The sequence below is a fragment of the Jatropha curcas genome, chromosome 1 (assembly GCF_041381405.1).
Source record: "Jatropha curcas cultivar XTBG-Jc1 chromosome 1, XTBG_Jcur_1.0, whole genome shotgun sequence".
Taxonomy (NCBI): domain Eukaryota; kingdom Viridiplantae; phylum Streptophyta; class Magnoliopsida; order Malpighiales; family Euphorbiaceae; genus Jatropha; species Jatropha curcas.
Window position 1 is genome coordinate 27,588,727 of NC_143151.1, and position 21,631 is coordinate 27,610,357.

At 33.7% G+C, this 21,631-nt stretch overlaps 3 protein-coding genes across 4 annotated transcripts; 2 read left to right on the forward strand and 1 right to left on the reverse strand.

The window, feature by feature from the left end:
• The first annotated feature begins 1,464 nt into the window (after positions 1–1,464).
• LOC119369591 (uncharacterized) lies at positions 1,465–11,481 on the forward strand. 2 transcript variants are annotated; one of them, XM_089719967.1, is made up of 6 exons: positions 1,467–1,919; positions 2,046–2,159; positions 2,279–2,338; positions 9,971–10,097; positions 10,196–10,216; positions 10,323–11,481. In XM_089719967.1, exons 1-6 carry the CDS (start codon positions 1,743–1,745, stop codon positions 11,090–11,092), a joined length of 1,269 nt encoding a protein of 422 aa, XP_089576093.1. In that variant the 5' UTR covers positions 1,467–1,742; the 3' UTR covers positions 11,093–11,481. The 2 variants fall into 2 exon arrangements, with proteins under 2 accessions (XP_089576096.1, XP_089576093.1); XM_089719970.1 differs by lacking the exon at positions 10,196–10,216 and having other exon boundaries at positions 1,465–1,919.
• An 849-nt stretch (positions 11,482–12,330) lies between these two features.
• On the forward strand, positions 12,331–16,888 carry LOC105643853 (protein FMP32, mitochondrial). The gene is made up of 7 exons (XM_089719983.1): positions 12,331–12,880; positions 13,009–13,140; positions 13,268–13,327; positions 15,737–15,813; positions 15,883–15,939; positions 16,398–16,464; positions 16,553–16,888. The coding sequence occupies exons 1-7, from the start codon at positions 12,704–12,706 to the stop codon at positions 16,670–16,672; spliced, it is 690 nt and encodes a 229-aa protein (XP_089576109.1). The 5' UTR covers positions 12,331–12,703; the 3' UTR covers positions 16,673–16,888.
• Positions 16,889–18,282: 1,394 nt separating this feature from the next.
• LOC149499286 (cytochrome P450 84A1-like) lies at positions 18,283–20,568 on the reverse strand. The gene is made up of 2 exons (XM_089719978.1): positions 19,556–20,568; positions 18,283–19,236 (listed from the first exon to the last, which is right to left on the reverse strand). Exons 1-2 carry the CDS (start codon positions 20,447–20,449, stop codon positions 18,616–18,618), a joined length of 1,515 nt encoding a protein of 504 aa, XP_089576104.1. The 5' UTR covers positions 20,450–20,568; the 3' UTR covers positions 18,283–18,615.
• Positions 20,569–21,631: the final 1,063 nt, after the last annotated feature.

Sequence of the window (21,631 nt, forward strand, 5' to 3'; positions counted from 1 at the left end):
GATTCATTGATTGATTCGAATTAATCACAATTTCCTGATTCCCTTTCCTTTCTTTCTTGGCCAATTATAGTAAGCCTTATTTGCTTTTATTTATCATTTTTTGGTAATTACAGGTGACCAAAGTTACTGCCATATGTATGTCTAAGACGTTTCCTTGCTTTCTTCGCCAAGTTAACTGCCAAATACAAGTGGGGTTATTGTTTTTTACCAAAATAAGTGATTTTGAATATTTTAAAATAATAAATTATATTTTTTTAATGTTGTTTTTTATCTTGAGATAACGGGTAATTTGATTAAATTAGCTTTGACTTTATTATAATTTAAAAAAAGTTAATTGATTTCTTAATTCTTTATAAAAATCTTAAACAACTTGTATATTTTGAGAACGACCTATATTTTTAGATAGATGGAGTATTTGAGTATTATTTGACTCTGGGGAACAATTAAAACAATAACAATAAAAAATAAATGAAGGCATAGTCTAGTATAAATATATATACGACCTAATAATAAAATTGAAAAATATATAACTAGAGATAAGAAATATATATATATATATATATAACTGTAGAGGAAAATATTGAGATTTAAAAAAAAAAAAAAAAAAAAACCCCATCAAATTTATGATTGACAAAAAAAATCTTTAAGAAGCTTAATTTTATTGTTTAAAAAAATGTTAATTTAATTTGTTGAAAAGATAAAAGAATAATTCCTTAATTGAATTGGATAGGATAACAATTCAAATTAAAATATCTTTCTTTGATTGAATTAATTATACCAATAAAGGAAATATATTGATTTAATTAGGAATATAATCTCAAGTAGGAATTTTAATATTTGTAACTGATTTTTAATTAGGTCAATAAATGAAAAATAATTAACTTTTTAGGACTATTAACTTGATTAGAAATATTAACTCAATAGGAATATTAAATATGAAATTAATTAAAAAAAATCAACTTATTTAAAATATTATTTTAACATATATGGTAAGAATGTAAATTAATTTCAAAGTATGTGTCTGTGTGTAATTTTTGTTCCATGTAGACTTTCGATGCTATATTTTCTCAAAATATTTGTTGAAATGTCTTTTTACCTCGATTTGGACTTCTTATATCAACGTCACCCTTAATTGCAGTTAAAAATGACAGTAAATATATATATATATAATATCCTATTAATATTGCATAAATTAAAATTTAATTTTATAATAAATATACTAATTAAAAATTTAGTAATTACTTACTAAAAAAATCCTCAAGCACGTATGGGATAAGAAATATTACGAGAAATTCATTTAAAATACTCTGAATTTTAAAATTATATCAATTATACCTCATTTTACCTTTAAATCTCCAAACACCCCAATTTAAAAGTTCTGTAATGATTACATCCCAATTGAAAATTATTATCTAAAAAATCAATAAACATTTTAAACATGGGTCCATGTCTAGCACTAGGGTTAAACTAACCCAACTCCAAACCTAAAAACAAAATGCACCGCCTCTATATGGAGGCTATGGCTACAGCACTCGGAATACCGATACTGATGCTTTTTAATTCTTACTTTGTTTCGTGACAACAATCCAATAAGTTTCATCCACCAACTTGTCACTGGTCGACTCGACAAGCTTACTTCACAAAAAATCACAGATCCTTTGATTTCTTGATTTCTGCTTCTACGGATTGATTGTGCTTATTTGATCAGTTAACGAAGCGATATTTTGTGCGGGATTTAAGTAATGGCTATGTGTAAGCGCGTTGTTCAATTAGGGACAGATTCGGCGGATTATTTCACCAAGTTACTATCGATCAATTCATTTTCTAATTCTGTTTCTAACAGAGTCGAGTACAGACATTTATCCCAACTCGTTAAACGTAATGGAAATCGTGCTTTTTTCGTAGATACATTGGCTTTGGTAAAATTCAATTTCTGTTCCTTCCTATTTGATAAATTTATGTTTGGTTGGTGAGAAAAGTTGCAGAAATCAAGAAGTTTGAAATAATTGTTCTTTGCTTTTTTTCTTTTGGTTCAATTGGGAAAGGTGAGGGTTATGGAAGCGCAAGGTGTGCCATCGAAGCAGTCAGAGGTCATAACCGCTGCTATCACCGAAGTGTTAAATGAGCATTCTTTTGTTTCCAAGGAAGAAATGCAGAAGGTAAGGAACTCGATTTTTTTTTTGGTATAGATTTTATTTTTAGGTTTTCCATGAAAGCTATTTGATTTTGTTATTGTGAAATCAATAGTTTGTGTTTGTATGTGTTTTTAACTCTGTAGAGTGTGATGGAACAAGCACCAAAGTTGGCAGAGTTCCAGTCTTATATGAAAAGTTCTCAGGTACTTTGATTTCTTCCTAAGATTACTGTGCATGTAGTGATTTTAGATTTCTATGTTAGGTTATTTTCGTTTAGATTATTACTAGTGTTGGAGATCATGTTGAATTAGCATTACAGAGTATTTATAGTTGAAATCTCTTTAAAACTTGTGATTGATTGGTCTGAATCACAAATTTTCGGACTTCAATGTAGATTACGTATGTTAAATTGGAACTTAATTTTAGGTCTAAAAATCATCTTTAGAAGGAATTCAGATATTGCCATAAGGGAAATATATATCAGTTGTTTATTAATATTTTCTGTTTTTGAGGCTGCAATCTCCCTTTCACCTTGTTATGCTACAACTTAAAAACATGTGCTCCTTCGTATTCCAAATCCTTTGTCCTTCACTTTTCTTCTCTAGGTTGTTTGGCTACTCATGCTTAGCATTGATTTCCATGGTACAACCCTGAAATGGTAGACTTATTAACACTTTATTCCCAATTGACATGCTTTTGGAAGTCCGTGGAATCTTAACACTTCAATACTTGGCAAATCACAAATGGTAATTGGTGTATGCCTAAGCCATTTGAGTGAGTTTGCGCTATTTCTTGATCCCGAAAGATCTCCTTACTCATGAAGTTATGAATGAACGTGTCTTTGTATTTTGAACTGTCCACAAATTAGAGAGGAATAGAGATGAATCCCTTCTTTTCTATTGCTTGCTTAGTTTTTATTTGACATACAAAGCTCAAGGTGTTGCTTGGTGTTTCTCTGTCACTATCATCCTAGCATTGGATGGAGAACATGATTATGTAGTTGTTAACTTACTTGCCAAGTATAGTTCTATTGGTGGCGGACTAGAAAGTTGAAGATGGTTTGTCATGCTTGGTTGGAAATAGATGGCTTCTGTCCCATATCTTGCTTTGGCTAGAAGCATATGTTGCCTGTTGCATGACAGTTAAACCTAAGGCCTCAAACAACACATGAATATTTATAAAAACGGGGTTTTCTTTTAGATGCCAACATTCTGTTGAGATTGGACTTTGCCATGGTTGCTGAAGTCTAATCGGATCACTTGCCAATGTGAAGTGGTGGTTTTGCTTCAACTTGTCTGCGTAAGTTTGCAAATTACGAAAATAAAAGGCTGATAGTTTTCAGCCTTAAATTGAATTCTTTCACAACTTTGTGGGCATTCTAGTGTGTCAGCTACTAAGAGGCTATGTAGACTAGGGATGGTTAAGATCTTGAAAATTACTTTTACTTGCAGAAACTGTTACATTCTACTTGTGGCCTATATATGACCATTTATCTTAGTTTTGGAATTTGTTATTAAATTTTGGTATGCACGCCTTAAGGTATGATATTCTCTGTCTGGCACTTACATTTCATCAAGTAGTGATTTCAGGTCCCATAAAACATTGTGTCTAGCTATTCCAGTTTTTCAAAAAACTTTGACATTGATTTCATATGAAAATTTCTATGATGTCCATTGCATCCAAAACTATCAGCTGGATTTTAAAACCGAACTGAAAACTGATTTTTTTTTTTTTTTTAAAAAAAAAAAATTCAAATTGAACCAAACCAAATATTAAAATAACTGAACTGAATTAACTGTAATGCATTGATCTGGATCAGAAAATTTGGTTTTAACGGAGTGATGCTCACATGTATTCAGAAGAACACAAATGGTAGCTGCTTGGTTTGGCTCTGATGCCCTCTCTAATTTCCTGGGTCTATCACTGAAAAGTGCAGATTGAGTTGTTTCTGCGGTCTTATCAATTAATAGATATTACCAAAGATTGCATTACAGTTGTGAGATGAGATTATGATAACAGAGCAATGTGCCTTCAACACATGAAACATTAATATCGAACTACTGGAAGATTTGCAATAAACTACTGGAATATTTCTAGCTCTTTCTTGTGATCTCAAGCAAAAATAATATTGAACTAGAAAATGTCTGCTAGACAAACACATAACATGATCAAAATACGAAGTCTTCTGAACATCCAACTTTGAGCTTTGGTTTTGTGTACTTGATTACTTCCCCAATTTACACCTCTCCCTCTAAACTCATTGAACATAGTGCAAAGTTGGGTTATTATATTGAAGGTGATATTTTGGCCGCATAGATTGGATTATCTCTTTGACATTATTTGTGATTCCACCCTTCCTATTAGGTGATCTTTATTATTTCAGATCCTCTTCTGTTCTAAAACATGAGATTGGTTCTAGAATTGAAAATGATGTCCATATGTTGCAACATTATAGCATGATATTTTATGCTGAATGCCATTTGAAGCTGAAGTAGTTTTAATTCATGCTTGATTTTATCCATTTCATGCATATTTTCCTCTGTTTCTCAATTTAAGTATATTTAAAAGCAAACAAAAAACTTTTCTTGCATGTCCATTCCGAGAAATCCTTGAAACTGTGGGCCTTATTGTATAAATTATTACTGAATTATCTATAATGCAGGAGAATCATGTTTCTGTGTTGCAACGTGAAACTGAAAAACTGCGGGGTGACATAGAGAAATAGCGCAGTGAATTGAGAGCCCAGTTGGAAGCAGCAAAGTATGATGTGATTAAATACTGCGTTGGTACCCTTGTCTCAATATCTGCAGTCGGGATTGCTGTTCTCCGCATCTTGCTGTAATTTTTTTTTACTCTGGTAACTAATAGCTAAATTTCTGTAGGACTGTCAATTTCATTCTTTTTGGGCAACTATTTCCTGATAAAATCAAACAATATAATGTCATTATTTGATAGTAGTTTTTTTGTAAAAAGTGGCAATACGCACATAGCTAACAGTTAAGTATAGATTTGGCTTTGTGCCATCATGCAACGGCAAAATTAATGATTCTTGTGCTTTAGGAATATTTCTGTGATTTGAAGTAACTGCATGCTATAGCCTATAGCCATCCACATGATGTTTCAGTCCATGTGTCTTTGGTCCACCATTGATGGTACATGCAAGTTTTTCCCTTTAACTGAAATATTGTCGAAACTCAGAGTTTTGAGTGGCTGTTCGTTCAGAATGATCCTACGCGTGTATATGATGTTAGAATACATCCATGTAAAATTCATTTGTCGGTTGGTCGGTAGCACGATGTCCCTTTAACTTTTAAACTTGTTTAGAATGATTAAAAATGTGTGATTTGATCTCTTGAGATAATTTAGATAATTTAACTTCGAGATTTGACTTCTTGTCCAAACTAAAAGCTTTAACTTTTTTTTTTTTTTTGGTGATTGATTTAAGAGCGTTTTGTTAGATGTCAAAAACTCATTCTTCTATATTGTTAATAGTTATCTAAACACCAAATATCCATAAACATATAAAGAAAATTGATAGGTACAATGAAATTTTAATTTTCTTAAGGTGGCATTTTGATTGCGCTTTTCTTTTTTTTTTTTTATTTATTCTTTTGCGCGTTACATCACAAATACAATGAAAAATCACGAAGTTAAATTATCTAAATTATCTCAAGAGGTCAAATCTCATATTTTTAATCATTCTAAACAAGTTTAAAAGTTAAAGGGACATCGTGCTACCGACCAACCGACAAATGAATTTTACATGGATGTATTCTAACATCATATACACGCGTAGGATCATTCTGAACGAACAGCCACTCAAAACTCTGAGTTTCGACAATATTTCAGTTAAAGGGAAAAACTTGCATGTACCATCAATGGTGGACCAAAGACACATGGACTGAAACATCATGTGGATGGCTATAGGCTATAGCATGCAGTTACTTCAAATCACAGAAATATTCCTAAAGCACAAGAATCATTGCTTTTGCCGTTGCATGATGGCACAAAGCCAAATCTATACTTAACTGTTAACTATGTGCGTATTGCCACTTTTTACAAAGAAACTACTATCAAATAATGACATTATATTGTTTGATTTTATCAGGAAATAGTTGCCCAAAAAGAATGAAATTCTACAGAAATTTAGCTATTAGTTACCAGAGTAACAAAAAATTACTGCAAGATGCGGAGAACAGCAATCCCGACTGCAGATATTGAGTCAAGGGTACCAACGCAGTATTTAATCACATCATACTTTGCCACTTCCAACTGGGCTCTCAATTCAGTGCGCAATTTCTCTATATCCATCAGTTGATAAGACAACAGAAACAACTCAATCTGCACTTTTCAGTGATAGACCCAGGAAATTAGAGAGGGCATCAGAGCCAAACCAAGCAGGTACCATTTGTGTTCTTCTGAATACGTGTGAGCTTCACTCAGTTAAAACCAAATTTTTTGATCCAGATCAATGCATTACAATTAATTCAGTTCAGTTATTTTAATATTTGGTTTGGTTCAATTTGATTATTTTTTTTAAAAAAAATACACAGATCATGTTGTGTACTTGACGACACATAAATAAATAACAATTGCTTGATTTCCATCACTCACAAATGTATGATCCTTATCTTTTCCACCTTCTCCGAATGTCATAACAAACAAATCTTATATCCTTTAGTTCTCAACTACTCTTTTGTTCTCTTGTAATTACAATTTTGCACGTTTTGTCCTCTTTATATCGTAAGCAATACTTCTATTTTATATTATCATTATAACATCCTAGATGTACTTCGTGATAATAAATGAAATAAACAATATTTTCCTCAATATCTATTCTGCAGATTACAAGCCTATTTATATATATGAATTACATCTATACTAGGCAAGTGTAGCTTAAAACCAAATTCATTTTGACAATTGTTCCTAAAGGTAAGGAGAGATTAGCTGTGATTTAATTCGAGTGACAATTAGCCTCCGTATTTAGCTAACTTTGACAATTAGTCTCCTTAATTTGCTCACTTTGACAATTAGTCTCCTTATGTTGCTCACTTTGACATCCCCCCTCAAATTGATGATGATTCTCAGCAAGCATCAATTTGCTCACAAGATAGGAATGACGTGTAGATGACAGGGTTTAGTAAATAAATCAGCAAGTTGGTTATGAGAAAATACATGTGTGAGATGAATGAACTTGACACGAACCAAATCACGAATGTAGTGGCAATCAACTTCAATATGTTTAGTTCGCTCGTGGTGAACTGGATTTGTAGCAATGCTGATGGCACTTATGTTATCTATCAATTTGAGGGGGATGTCAAAGTGAGCAACATAAGGAAACTAATTGTCAAAGTGAGCAAATTAAGGAGACTAATTGTCAAAGTTAGCTAAATACGGAGACTAATTGTCAATGAAATTAAATCACAGCTAATCTCTCCTTACCTTTAGGAACAATTGTCAAAGTGAATTTGGTTTTGTTGTCTAGCTGAATCTGAGTATTCAGCCTTGTTTCTTCACGAACAAGATCTCCAAGAGCAGACTCCATACTCAAATTTCCTCGATTAATTAGCGTAGCCCTGACATTCTCAAATTCTGGTCGAAGTTTCATGAGGAATTGCATCACTCGTGCACGATCGCGTTCCGCCTTAATTTCTGAATATGCAGTATCAGAAATAACACAAGAAGATATCATATCTTGTTCTGTCCATATCTTTAAAATTTCAATATAAAAGCCACGAATATCTCTATCCTCTTGGTTGATATTAGCAATTTCATATTCAAATTGAAATTGCCTTGATTGATCCACTTGAGAATAAATTCCTTGAAGATGTGGCACTTATGTTATCTATCAATTTGAGGGGGGATGTCAAAGTGAGCAACATAAGGAGACTAATTGTCAAAGTGAGCAAATTAAGGAGACTAATTGTCAAAGTTAGCTAAATACGGAAACTAATTGTCAATGAAATTAAATCACAGCTAATCTCTCCTTACCTTTAGGAACAATTGTCAAAGTGAATTTGGTTTTGTTGTCTAGCTGAATCTGAGTATTCAGCCTTGTTTCTTCACGAACAAGATCTCCAAGAGCAGACTCCATACTCAAATTTCCTCGATTAATTAGCGTAGCCCTGACATTCTCAAATTCTGGTCGAAGTTTCATGAGGAATTGCATCACTCGTGCACGATCGCGTTTCGCCTTAATTTCTGAATATGCAGTATCAGAAATAACACAAGAAGATATCATATCTTGTTCTGTCCATAGCTTTAAAATTTCAATATAAAAGCCACGAATATCTCTATCCTCTTGGTTGATATTAGCAATTTTATATTCAAGTTGAAATTGCCTTGATTGATCCACTTGAGAATAAATTCCTTGAAGATGTTTCCACATTGTTGCTGCAATTTTGAATGATCGGAGACTGAGTGTAATTTCAGGTTCCACAGAATTTAGAATCCAAGTGATAACCTGAGCATTTTTTGTTTTCCATTGTAGCTTGGCTTCTGTGGTACCTTCTTCCTTTTGAGATCCATCAAGAATACCAGAGTATCCTTTCCCTTCAACAAAGATTCGAAATTGAAATTGCCAAAGAGCAAAGTTGGTCCCATTGAATTTAACAGAAATGGATTCAGACTTACTTCCCTCCATTTTATAAATTTGATTTGAAAATAGAAAAAAAACAATTGGACAGTCAAAGAAAGAGCAAAAAATTCTCAAAAGAATCTAGCAAAGATGAGAGGAAAAATTATACTGGCTCTGATACCATGATAATAAATGAAATAAACAATATTTTCCTCAATATCTATTCTGCAGATTACAAGCCTATTTATATATATGAATTACATCTATACTAGGCAAGTGTAGCTTAAAACCAAATTCACTTTGACAATTGTTCCTAAAGGTAAGGAGAGATTAGCTGCGATTTAATTTGATTGACAATTAGTTTCCGTATTTAGCTAACTTTGACAATTAGTCTCCTTAATTTGCTCACTTTGACAATTAGTCTCCTTATGTTGCTCACTTTGACACTTCGGTAACTATTCCTTAATAATTTCTAATTTTATGACCGCCAACAACCTTGAAGTTTAATTTTCCTCTGTTTTTTTCCTTTTTTTTTTTTTAAAAATTTTAAAGAGTGGTGTCCGGCTTATGAGAGAGATGTCTGTGGATTAGTTGAAGAACTCTGCTTTGAGAAAAAGAAGCTGAATCACAGTCATCTAATTAGAGATTCTTGCTTGGAAGAAGCTGAATGTGATGCGGGGCTTTTGGATCATTTTCATGTGCATTAATATATACTGTATATTACATCATCAAATTTTAAAAAAAGTTATTTAGCATCAAGGTGACCTATGAAAGTGGTCTTAAATTGAGCAGAAGGAGAAGATAATCTGTATATCTAATTTGAGATTAAAAATTTTCATGCAGAGTTCTGAACCTTATATGATAAGCCTGTATTGTTTGTTTAATGGACGGGTTTATTCTTTCAATTTTTGACGACAGCTCTTTTGTAAGTTGAGAATGTAGCTACATCACTTGCACGTATGGTTATAACAGAGCTTTGCATAAAGTTAGAGTTGACAGGGTTATTTGTCATGGCATCAGCGGAAGGTCTAGAGCATCTTTTTTTTTTTTTTTTTTTTTTGTTTTCTTTTTCAAAATGGGAAAGAAAGGGAAATTTAACTATTGAAATTAGATTAAAACCTTGTCTCTGTGTAGTTTTATTTGTTTTGTTCTTGTATATCTCCATTGGAGACAACCACTTTTATGAAGAAATAGTTCTAAAGAATTCCGAATTCCTTAAATATGGTTCACGCTTAGAGAATGTGTAGAGAAATTGCAGCTTTTAAAGTCACCCGAGGAGCGCCAGCGCAGATTGGAAGAAATTCCAGAGATACATGCAGACCCAAATATGGATCCAAGTTATGAATCCGAAGAGGATGAAGGTGAAACAGACGATAAGAGACAAGGTCTTTACTGTCTCAAGCTTTTGCAAACTTAACCTATTTCTGAATGTTTGTTATACCATTTCATCATTCAATTTTAACATTAGCTTTTGATGTTACAGAAAATTATGTGAGACCTGGAGGTAGAGCCAAATAATTCAATTTCTATGTCCACTCAGCCTAGCGGTTACGGTAACTGGGGTGATACACAAACTTTTGTCCATAATTCTGCTTCATCCTTCATTGCAGGAAATACAGGCACAATGCCATCTGATCTTTGGAGAGGTCCAATACCCGCACAACCAAATATTCAACCTTCTGCTGCTTCCAATGTGCCATGGGGTATGAGTGTTACAGATAACCAAACTACAACTCCTAGACAAGGACCAGAAAATCAAAATACTGGTTGGGGGCCAATTCCAGGAAATTCAAACATGGGCTGGGGAGGACCCGTACATGCAAATTCAAATCAAGGTTGGGTTGCATCTGGTCAGGCTCCACCTGCAAATGCCAACCCAGGTTGGGTTGCACATGGGCAAGGGCAAGCACCTGGAAATGCAAATCCAGGTTGGGTTGCTCCTGTTCAGGGGCAAGCGGCAGGAAATGCATTTCCTGCTTGGATGCCACCTGGCCAAGGGCCAACCCCAGTAAATGCTAATCAAACTTGGGTTGCACCCGGCCAAGGTCAACCTCCTGGGAATGCAAATCCTAACTGGGCAGCAGCTTCTGTGAACATGGGCTCATGGGGAAGTGAACAGAACCAAAATGGAGAGAGATTCTCAAGCCAAAGGAATACTTCTCAGGGTGGAGATTCTGGTTATGGTGGAGGTAAGCCATGGAATAAGCAGTCATCATTTGGTAGAGAAAGAGACTCTCCCAGGCCTAGAGAAAGAGACTCTTCCAGGCATAGAGAAAGAGACTCTTCTAGGCCTCCCTTCAAAGGGCAGAGAGTGTGCAAATACTATCATGAAAATGGACATTGCAAAAAAGGAGCAGCATGTGATTATTTGCATACATGAACTTTAGGAATTTTGAGCAGTATGGAGCAGTTAAATCTGTACAGTAATTTCATTTGCAAAAGGTTAGACATGACAAAATCTTCTTATGCTTTATACTTGTAAAATCTTGTGCAGTTTAGCAGCTTGTGACCCATTTTACAACCTTTGAATCATCTTCTTCCTTGAATGCCTGCCTTCTGATTTCGTTGACATAAAACTTAGCGCATAGGGCTGGAAGTGTTGATGGACTAATGTAGTTGGATGTTTGGGATATATTGGAACAATCGTAGATTGATTGTTCATACACAAACCAGGTGGGGTTCTGTTTTATCCTGGTCAGGATAACCTTGTATGATTTAAAATGTTTTTGTTCTATTGGCATGTAATAATGGCATAAGGCTTGGCAATCAGACTTTGTCTTTAAAAGTTGCTCTGCAGATTTAATCCCATAATTGCTTTGCTGATTGGTTCTGTTGTATGCAGGCTAATATTCTCTTGCAATAAGCTTAAATTCAACTTTGTGGTGTAAATGAGTATTCTTGGATTACACCAGATTAGCTTGCATAGTGTTCAAATTTGATTCTGTGTTTTAGTGCTTCAAGTTTTAACTTGCATAACAAGTTGAGCTGAGTTTTAAGAAAATGATACCCAGTATAATTAAGTGTTAATTTCTTACATAACTCCAACTATTAATTTTGTGTTTAATATAAAAGAGAATAATTTGAAAAAAAATTACAAATATTTTAATTTTTAAGCTCATATGGATATTTAAAATATTCAAATTCGGTTTAAAAAATAAATAAAATTATTTAATAATGTTTTTTTTTTAGTTAAACCCAATCAGATATTAACTCCTTAAGAATAGCCACACTAACATAAATCTGCTGCCTTAAGCCATTAGTAAGTACTTGAAATGAAGTTTGAAACTCTGAATGAGCATTTGAGTTCTATTAATAAATGTTAGTTATATAAAAATTTAAATATATAATTAAATTTAAAAATCATTCAAATCAAATATTGTGAACCCTACTTGAAGAAATCCTTTTGGATAGTTGTTGCTCCATATTTTGAACTCCTTGCAATCTATTTTTGCAAGTTCAATCAAATTAAATTGAATTTGACTAGCCAAAATTGAGCAGATTATGAGTAATTTAATATAAGTGACTTTTTTTTAGTCACACTTGAAAATTAATTAATTCTCATATTAAATGATTTTTCTTTTATTCTTTACTTTCAACAACGGCTTAAATTTGACCAGAGCCCTATAGTCTCTGTTATCTGTCTCCACTCTCCACAAACAACGCAAGCGTAAAGAAACATCCCTAAGCGTTGTGGGCAAGCAACCGCATAATTTGCATGCTTCAATTTTTTTCTTTTTTTGTCTTTTTTTATCTACCCAGTAACTACCGTATCATTTCATCAACGAATACCAATTCTCCGCTTCTCCCCTCGCCTCGCCGACCTTTCTCTTTCTCACAGATCCAAAAACGCGCGAGTTTCTTGATTTCTTCACAAAACAACATAAGCAAAGTCGTTTTGTTTCATTATTTGATTTCTTGATTTCTGCTTCTACGGATTGATTGTGCTTATTTGATCAGTTAACGAATCGATATTTTGTGCGGGATTTAAGTAATGGCTATGTATAAGCGCGTTGTTCAATTAGGGACAGATTCGGCGGTTTATTTCACCAAGTTAGGATCGATCAATTCATTTTCTAATTCTGTTTCTAACAGAGTCGAGTACAGACATTTATCCCAACTCGTTAAACGTAATGGAAATCGTGCTTTTCTCGTAGATACATTGGCTTTGGTAAAATTCAATTTCTGTTTCTTCTTATTTGATAAATTTATTTTTGGTTGGTGAGAAAAGTTGCAGAAATCAAGAAGTTTGAAGTAATTGTTCTTTGCTTTTTTTTTCTTTTGGTTCAATTGGGAAAGGTGAGGGGTATGGAAGCGCAAGGTGTGCCATCGAAGCAGGCAGAGGCCATAACCGCTGCTATCACTGAAGTGTTAAATGATAGCCTGGAGAATGTGGCGCATTCTTTTGTTTCCAAGGAAGAAATGCAGAAGGCAAGGAACTCGATTTTTTTTTTTTTTTTTTTGTATATATTTTATGTTTAGGTTTTCCATGAATGCTGTTTGATTTTGTTATTGTGAAATCAATAGTTTGTGTTTGTATGTGTTTTTAATTCTGTAGAGTGTGATGGAACAAGCAGCAAAGTTGACAGAGTTCCAGTCTTATATGAAAAGTTCTCAGGTACTTTGATTTCTTCATAAGATTACTGTGCATGTAGTGATTTTAGAATTCTATGTTAGGTTATTTTCTTTTAGATTATTACTAGTGTTGGAGATCATGTTGAATTAGCATTACAGAGTAACAAATTTATGGACTTCAATGTAGATTACATATGTTAAATTGGAACTTCATTTTAGGTCTAAAAATCATCTTTAGAAGGAATTCAGATATTGCCAAAAGGGAAATATATATCAGTTGTTTATTAATATTTTCTTTTTTTGAGGTTGCAATCTCCCTTTCACCTTGTTATGCTACAATTTAAAAACATGTTCTCCTTGGTATTCCAAATCCTTTGTCCTTCACTTTTCTTCTCTAGGTTGTTTGGCTACTCATCTTAGAATTGATTTCCATGGTACAACCCTGAAATGGTAGACTTATTAACACTTTATTCCCAATTGACATGCTTTTGGAAGTCCGTGGAATCTTAACACTTTAATACTTGGCAAATCACAAATGGTAATTGGTGTATGCCTAAGCCATTCGAGTGAGTTTGAGCTATTTCTAGATCCCCAAAGATCTCTTTACTCATGAAGTTGTGAATGAACGTGTCTTTGTATTTTGAACTGTCCACAAATTAGAGAGGAATCGAGATGAATCCCTTCTTTTCCATTGCTTGCTTAGTTTTTATTTGACATACAAAGCTCAAGTTGTTGCTTGGTGTTTCTCTGTCACTATCATCCTAGCATTGGATGGAGAACATGATTATGTAGTAGTTAACTTACTTGCCAAGTATAGTTCTATTGGTGGCGGACTAGAAAGTTGAAGATGGTTTGTTATGCTTGGTTGGAAATAGATGGTTGCTGTCCCATATCTTGCTTTGGCTAGAAGCATATGTTGCCTGTTGCATGACAGTTAAACCTAAGGCCTCAAATAACACATGAATATTTATAAAAACGGGGTTTTCTATTAGACGCCAACATTCTGTTGAGATTGGACTTTGCCGTGGTTGCTGAAGTCTAATCGGATCACTTGCCAATGTGAAGTGGTGGTTTTGCTTCAACTTGTCTGCGGAAGTTTGCAAATTACGAAAATAAAAGGCTGATAGTTTTCAGCCTTAAATTGAATCCTTTCACAACTTTGTGGGCATTCTAGTGTGTCAGCTACTAAGAGGCTATGTAGACTAGGGATGGTTAAGATCTTGAAAATTACTTTTCCTTGCAGAAACTGTTACATTCTACTTGTGGCCTATATATGACCATTTATCTTAGTTTTGGAATTTCTTATTAAATTTTGGTATGCACGCCTTAAGGTATGATATTCTCTGTCTGGCACTTACATTTCATCAAGTAGTGATTTCAGGTCCCATAAAACATTGTGGCTAGCTATTCCAGTTTTTTAAAAAACTGTAACATCGATTTTATTTGAAAATTTCTATGATGTCCATTGCATCCAAAACTATCAGCTGGATTTTAAAACTGAACTGAAAACTGATTTTTTTAAAAAAAAAAGAAAAAAAAAAATTCAAATTGAACCAAACCAAATATTAAAAGAACTGAACTGAATTAACTGTAATGCATCGATCTGGTTCAGAAATTTTCGTTTTAACCGAGTGATGCTGACACGTAGTCAGAAGAACACAAATGGTACCTGCTTGGTTTGGCTCTGACGCCCTCTCTAATTTCCTGGTTCTATCACTGAAAAGTGCAGATTGAGTTGTTTCTACGGTCTGATCAACTAATGGATATTACCAAAGATTGCATTACAGTTGTGAGATGAGATTATGATAACAGAGCAATGTGCCTTAAACACATGAAAAATTAATATCGAACTACTGGAAGATTTGCAATAAACTACAGGAATATTTCCAGCTCTTTCTTGTGATCTGAAGGAAAAATAGTATTGAACTAGAAAATGTCTGCTAAACACATAACATGATCAAATGCGAAGTCTTCTGAACATCCAACTTTGAGCTTTGGTTTTGTGTACTTGATTACTTCCCTAATTTACACCTCTCCCTCTAAACTCATTGAACATAGTGCAAAGTTGGGTTATTATATTGAAGGTGATATTTTGGCTGCATAGATTGGATTGTCTCTTTGACATTATTTGTGATTCCACCCCTCCTATCAGGTGATCTTTATTATTTCAGATCCTCTTCTGTTCTAAAACATGAGATTGGTTCTAGAATTGAAAATGACGTCCTTATGTTGCAACATTATAGCATGCCATATTTTATGCTGAATGCCATTTTAAGCTGAAGTAGTTTTAATTCATGCTTGATTTTATCCATTTCATGCATATTTTCCTCTGTTTCTCAATTTAAGTATATTTAAAAGCAAACAAAAAACTTTTCTTGCATGTCCATTTCGAGAAATCCTTGAAACTGTGGGCCTTATTGTATAAATTATTACTGAATTATCCATAATGCAGGAGAATCATGTTTCTGTGTTGCAACGTGAAACTGAAAAACTGCGGGGTGACATAGAGAGATTGCGCAGTGAATTGAGGTATGTGTTAGCAAGTGCTTTCTAATATCTGCTTGATATTTTTATTTTCACAGTTGCTTTCTGAAACAGGTATGAAATTGACAAGGTCACGGCTGGGCAGCGATTGGATTTAAATCTTGAAAGAGGGTAAGGCAATTAGACTGTGTATGTATAAGTTGCATAATCTGCCTCAAGATGGTCCTCTGTCGTCCACTTATTGAGCTCCTGCCACTGGATTAAATCCAGGAAACAATGAACCCAAAATTGAAAATCTGTTCATCCAAGTCTATGTATATGGTTATCCAATGCAAGAATCTGATCTTATTGCATTTATAGAGTTATTACTTGATAAGGTTGCTACATATTAAAATCTAATGTTGTGTAATTACACGGTGATGTGCACATTTAGGGTACTTTTTATTTCGTTTTTTTGTATAAAACAGAAATTGGCTTTTGAGCTTCTTTCAAGGTATGTTTCTCTTAACATGGATTGATAATAGGCATTTTCACGCTGCTGACTGAATACTAATGGGGTTAAATGGTCTTCATGATGTGGTATATGCTGATGTCAGTTTGGATGATTTTGTTCGCATGATTGGGTGCAGGCGCATACGTGATGAACTAGCTAATCAGAATGCGGAAACCACCAACCTTACAAACAAGCTCGACCGGGTAAACTTAATGATTTCAAGTGAAGAAAAGGTTCACTTTAGGTTTATCGAGCAATAGCGTTAATTCCTGAAACCTTCTTTTCCCCCAGGAAATTCATGCATTAAGAGCCCAGTTGGAAGCAGCAAAGTATGATGTGATTAAATACTGCATTGGTACCCTTGTCTCAATATCTGCAGTCGGGCTTGCTGTTCTCCGCATCTTGCTGTAATTTTTTGTTACTCTGGTAACTAATAGCTAAATTTCTGTAGGACTGTCAATTTCATTCTTTTTGGGCAACTATTTCCTGATAAAATCAAACAATATAATGTCATTATTTGGTAGTAATTTTTTTGTAAAAAGTGGCAATACACACATAGTTAACAGTTCAGTATAATTTGGCTTTGTGACATCATGCAACGGCAAAAGTAATGATTCTTGTGCTTCAGGAATATTTCTGTGATTTTGAAGTAACTGCATGCTATAGCCTATAGCTATCCACGTGATGTTTCAGTCCATGTGTCTTGGTCCACCATTGATGGTACAGGCAAGTTTTTCCCTTTTACTGAAATATTGTTGAAACCCAGAGTTTTGAGTGGCTTGGCTGTTCGTTCAGAATGATCCTACGCATGTATATGATGTTAGAATACATCCATTTAAATTCATTTGTCGGTTGGTCGGTAGCACGATGTCCCGAATAAATCTACATAAGATTGGAATTCATCGGTTTTAATAGTTTTTACTCTTTTTAAAGTATATAATCAATTTTGTACAATTGAAAATGTGAAATCTATAAACTATTGAACACATCAAATGATTAAAACATGTGAAAACCATTTTGGATAGTTTGCATTTAAAAGTGCAGGAATATAGGCCTATTTGACATGTAAATTTGTTTAGAAGGATTAAGAAGGGTAGATTTCACATTTTTTACTAATTTAACTTTTAAACTTGTTTAAAATGATTAAAAATGCGATATTTGACCTCTTGAGATAATTTAACTTTGTGATTTTTCATTGTATTTGTAATGTAACTTGAAAAAAAAAAAAAAAAAAAAAAAAGAAAAGAAAGAAAGAAAGAAAAGCGCAATCAAAATGCCACCTTAAGAAAATTAAAATTTCATTGTACCTATCAACTTTCTTTACATATTTATGGATATTTGGCGTTTAGATAACTATTAACAAAATAGAAGAATCAGTTTTTGACATCTAACAAAACCCTCTTTTAAGCTTTTAGTTTAGACAATTGCTTGAATTCCATCACTCACAAATGTATGATCCTTATCTTTTCCACCTTCTTCGAATGACATAACAAACAAATCTTATATCCTCTAGTTCTCAACTACTCTTTTGTTCCCTTGTAATTACAATTTTGCACGTTTTATCCTCTTTATATCGTAAGCAATGCTTCTATTCTATATTATCATTACAACATCCTATATGCCCTTCGGCAACTATTCCTTAATAATTTCTAATTTTATGACCGCCAACAACATTGAAGTTTAAATTTTCCTCTCTTTTTTCCCATTTCTTTTTTTTCTATTTTTAAAGAGAGGTTTCCGGCTTATGAGAGAGATGTCTGTGGATTAGTTGAAGAATTCTGCTTTGAGAAAAAGAAGCTGAATCACAGTCATCTAATGAGAGATTCTTGCTTGCAAGAAGCTGAATGTGATGCGGGGCTTTTGGATCATTTTCATGTGCATTAATATATACTGTATATTACATCATCCATTACTAGTGCGGTAGTGCCTCATCAAATGGTAAGACACGTTAGGGAACAACCTCAGTAAGTGGAGAGCAGAGCTTTCAGGAAGGGGATAAAAAAAGGGACAAGTGAACTACATTCTCTGACGAATTCTACCAGTAAGATCAGTATTATTGAGACCAATTATTAATAGAAATAATATGTGAAGAACCTCATAGTAGTTTAGCTATAATTTAGAGATTAATTTTTCTTCCATTGACAGTCAACAGAAGGTATTTTGAACGAAAAGACTAAAATATTAACGTTAAAATAATCTCCAATCAGTATTCTGAACACATCAATAATCTCCTTTAATGATATAGCTTCTCTGTAAGTAGAAGCCTATTAGCTCTCCTTTAATGTCTCCTCGATCGTAAAGCACAAATATTTGGTCGCCATTCTTAGTTCCATAAATTCTCTTCCTTCTTCACTTCAAAATGGACAATGTAACCTGTAATTTGGTACACCAACAAGTCTAACAGCTCTTGGAGCAGTAAGTCCAAACAAATCATTCATATCAAGCTCACTGCTTTTCATTCCATTAGGCAATTCCCACTCAAAACAATGAACCAAGTAACCCACAGTCAACTCCAATGCATACAACCCCAGTTGCAGACCCGGACATGACCTCCGACCCGACCCAAATGGAATGAACTCAAAATTACTTCCCTTAAAATCTGGCGACCCGTTTTCCAAAAACCTACTAGGTTTAAACTTATCCGGATCGTCCCATGCATTTGGGTCACGCCCGATAGCCCATGCATTGATCATGATACGTGATTTTGCCGGAATTTTATACCCGGCAACGATGGAATCAGCGGCGGATTCATGGAGGAGCAGCGGAATGGGCGGGTGGAGACGGAGGGTTTCTTTGACGACACATTTAAGGTAGGTAAGGTTTTCAAGATCCGATTCGTGGAGTATCCGTTTCAGGCCAATTACGTCTGTGAGTTCTTGTTGTAGTTTGTTTAGTTCTTGTGGGCTATTCATTAGCTCTGCCATTGCCCATTCTATTGCTGATGCCACCGTTTCAGTTCCACCAAACATCACATCCTGTAGGAGTAAATAATTAAATACTTACGTATAAATGGATAAATAATACTTATGTGTTTCGTCTAGAAAATTATAAGTGTAAATCATAAAATATCATTATTTTCATTTACGTATTTAATAATTGAATATACTTTATAGATATTTTTTATCTTTTATTTTTTTATTTAATAATTGAATTATAATTTTGACTTTGTTTATATATCTTCAAGAAAACAATAAAATATTATCTCTATATTGCAAAGCATTTGCTCATATAAATCACTAACTGCAATACCAGAACTCAAAAGAGAAAGAGAGAGGGAGAGAGAGATTTTTGTACCATTATGAGAGCTTTAATGTTATCTCTAGTGAGCCTTAGGGTGGATTGTGACTCAGAAAAACCAGTTTTCACATCTTCACTGTAGAAAGCCATTAATTCATCTACCATGTCTTCTTCTACGTCTTCATCTTCATCATTTTTCTTCTTCTTCTTCTTCTCTATATGTTCATCAATTATCGAATCAATGAACCCATCTAGAGCTTTTCGTGCCACAGAAAGCCTTTTATTGAACTTTTGAGCATGAATCCAACCCAACCATGGAAAAAAATCCGCAACATTAAAAGCTCCAAACAGTTTTGAAAACTCCTGCAAGATTTTCATGAACTCATCTTGACCTTCATGTGAAAATGATCCAAAAGCTGCCCTATACGTTATATTCCTCGTTAATGCAAAAACCAATTCACCAACATTAACCGGCGAACCGGTTTTTTTCATCACGGTTTGGATCATGGACCCTACTTCCTCTCTTACGGATGCCCAAGACTCAGCCCGTTTTCTACTAAAGAGCTTCATAATACATATTTTGCGCATTTGACGCCAAAATGGGCCGTAGTTGGCAAAGGCCATGTCGGCCCGATCATAAGTCAAGTAGGTTATTGCGACGTTAGCCGGACGGTTGGAGAAGACGCTATCTTGCGCTTGGAGGACTTCTCGGGCCATGTCGGGTGTCGATACGGCAACGACATGAAGCCCACCCATTTGGAGGTGGAAGAGGCCGCCGTATTGCTTAGCGAGACTCGCTAACCCGCGGTGGGTCAGTTGGTCCATGATATTCATATTGCCGACAATTGGATACCCTTTTGGGCCCGGAGGGTATTGGTGTTTCATGTGAGAGCGAAGAAAGAAAATTATGGAAACAAATAAAGATAGAAGAATTAGAAGAATGAAGAGCATGGTTGGAGAGTTGAAGAGGATGAAAAGATAGTAAGGGAGTCTAGGAATTTGTAGGATAAGGATGTTTTTTATGAGGTTAATAAGATAGACTCTGTGGCTTGTGAGGTTAAATAGGCAATGAGTTGGCGGTTTAAATAAGTGGATTTCTACATAAAAAGCTTGATTTGTTTCTATGGAGAGCATATATATATATATATATATATAAAAGTAATCTTTTATAAAACGCTAAAAAATAATATTATATGGATAACTTTTGATTATATGTTACGTTAACATTTAAAAGTTTGTTCAAATCAAACGCTATATTACCGAACGGTATAAAAAATAGCATTTAGTCAAATTGATAAAAATTACTTAAAAAATTATTGTGCATTAACTTTAATTTTAATCATATCGTCAGATGTCTTTAAGGAGAAAATATTTTTAAAAGTTTTTCTCTATCTATAAATATTAATACTCGATTTTCTTGTCCACACGAACACTTTTCACTCCGTTCAACTCTCTCGTTCGAGATTACTTTTTTTTTTTCTTTTTTCTTTTTTTAACGTTTTCGCATTTGCTATATTACTCATTCAGATTCTGCCATCTGTGATTCATTGATTGATTCGAATTAATCACAATTTCCTGATTCCCTTTCCTTTCTTTCTTGGCCAATTATAGTAAGCCTTATTTGCTTTTATTTATCATTTTTTGGTAATTACAGGTGACCAAAGTTACTGCCATATGTATGTCTAAGACGTTTCCTTGCTTTCTTCGCCAAGTTAACTGCCAAATACAAGTGGGGTTATTGTTTTTTACCAAAATAAGTGATTTTGAATATTTTAAAATAATAAATTATATTTTTTTAATGTTGTTTTTTATCTTGAGATAACGGGTAATTTGATTAAATTAGCTTTGACTTTATTATAATTTAAAAAAAGTTAATTGATTTCTTAATTCTTTATAAAAATCTTAAACAACTTGTATATTTTGAGAACGACCTATATTTTTAGATAGATGGAGTATTTGAGTATTATTTGACTCTGGGGAACAATTAAAACAATAACAATAAAAAATAAATGAAGGCATAGTCTAGTATAAATATATATACGACCTAATAATAAAATTGAAAAATATATAACTAGAGATAAGAAATATATATATATATATATATAACTGTAGAGGAAAATATTGAGATTTAAA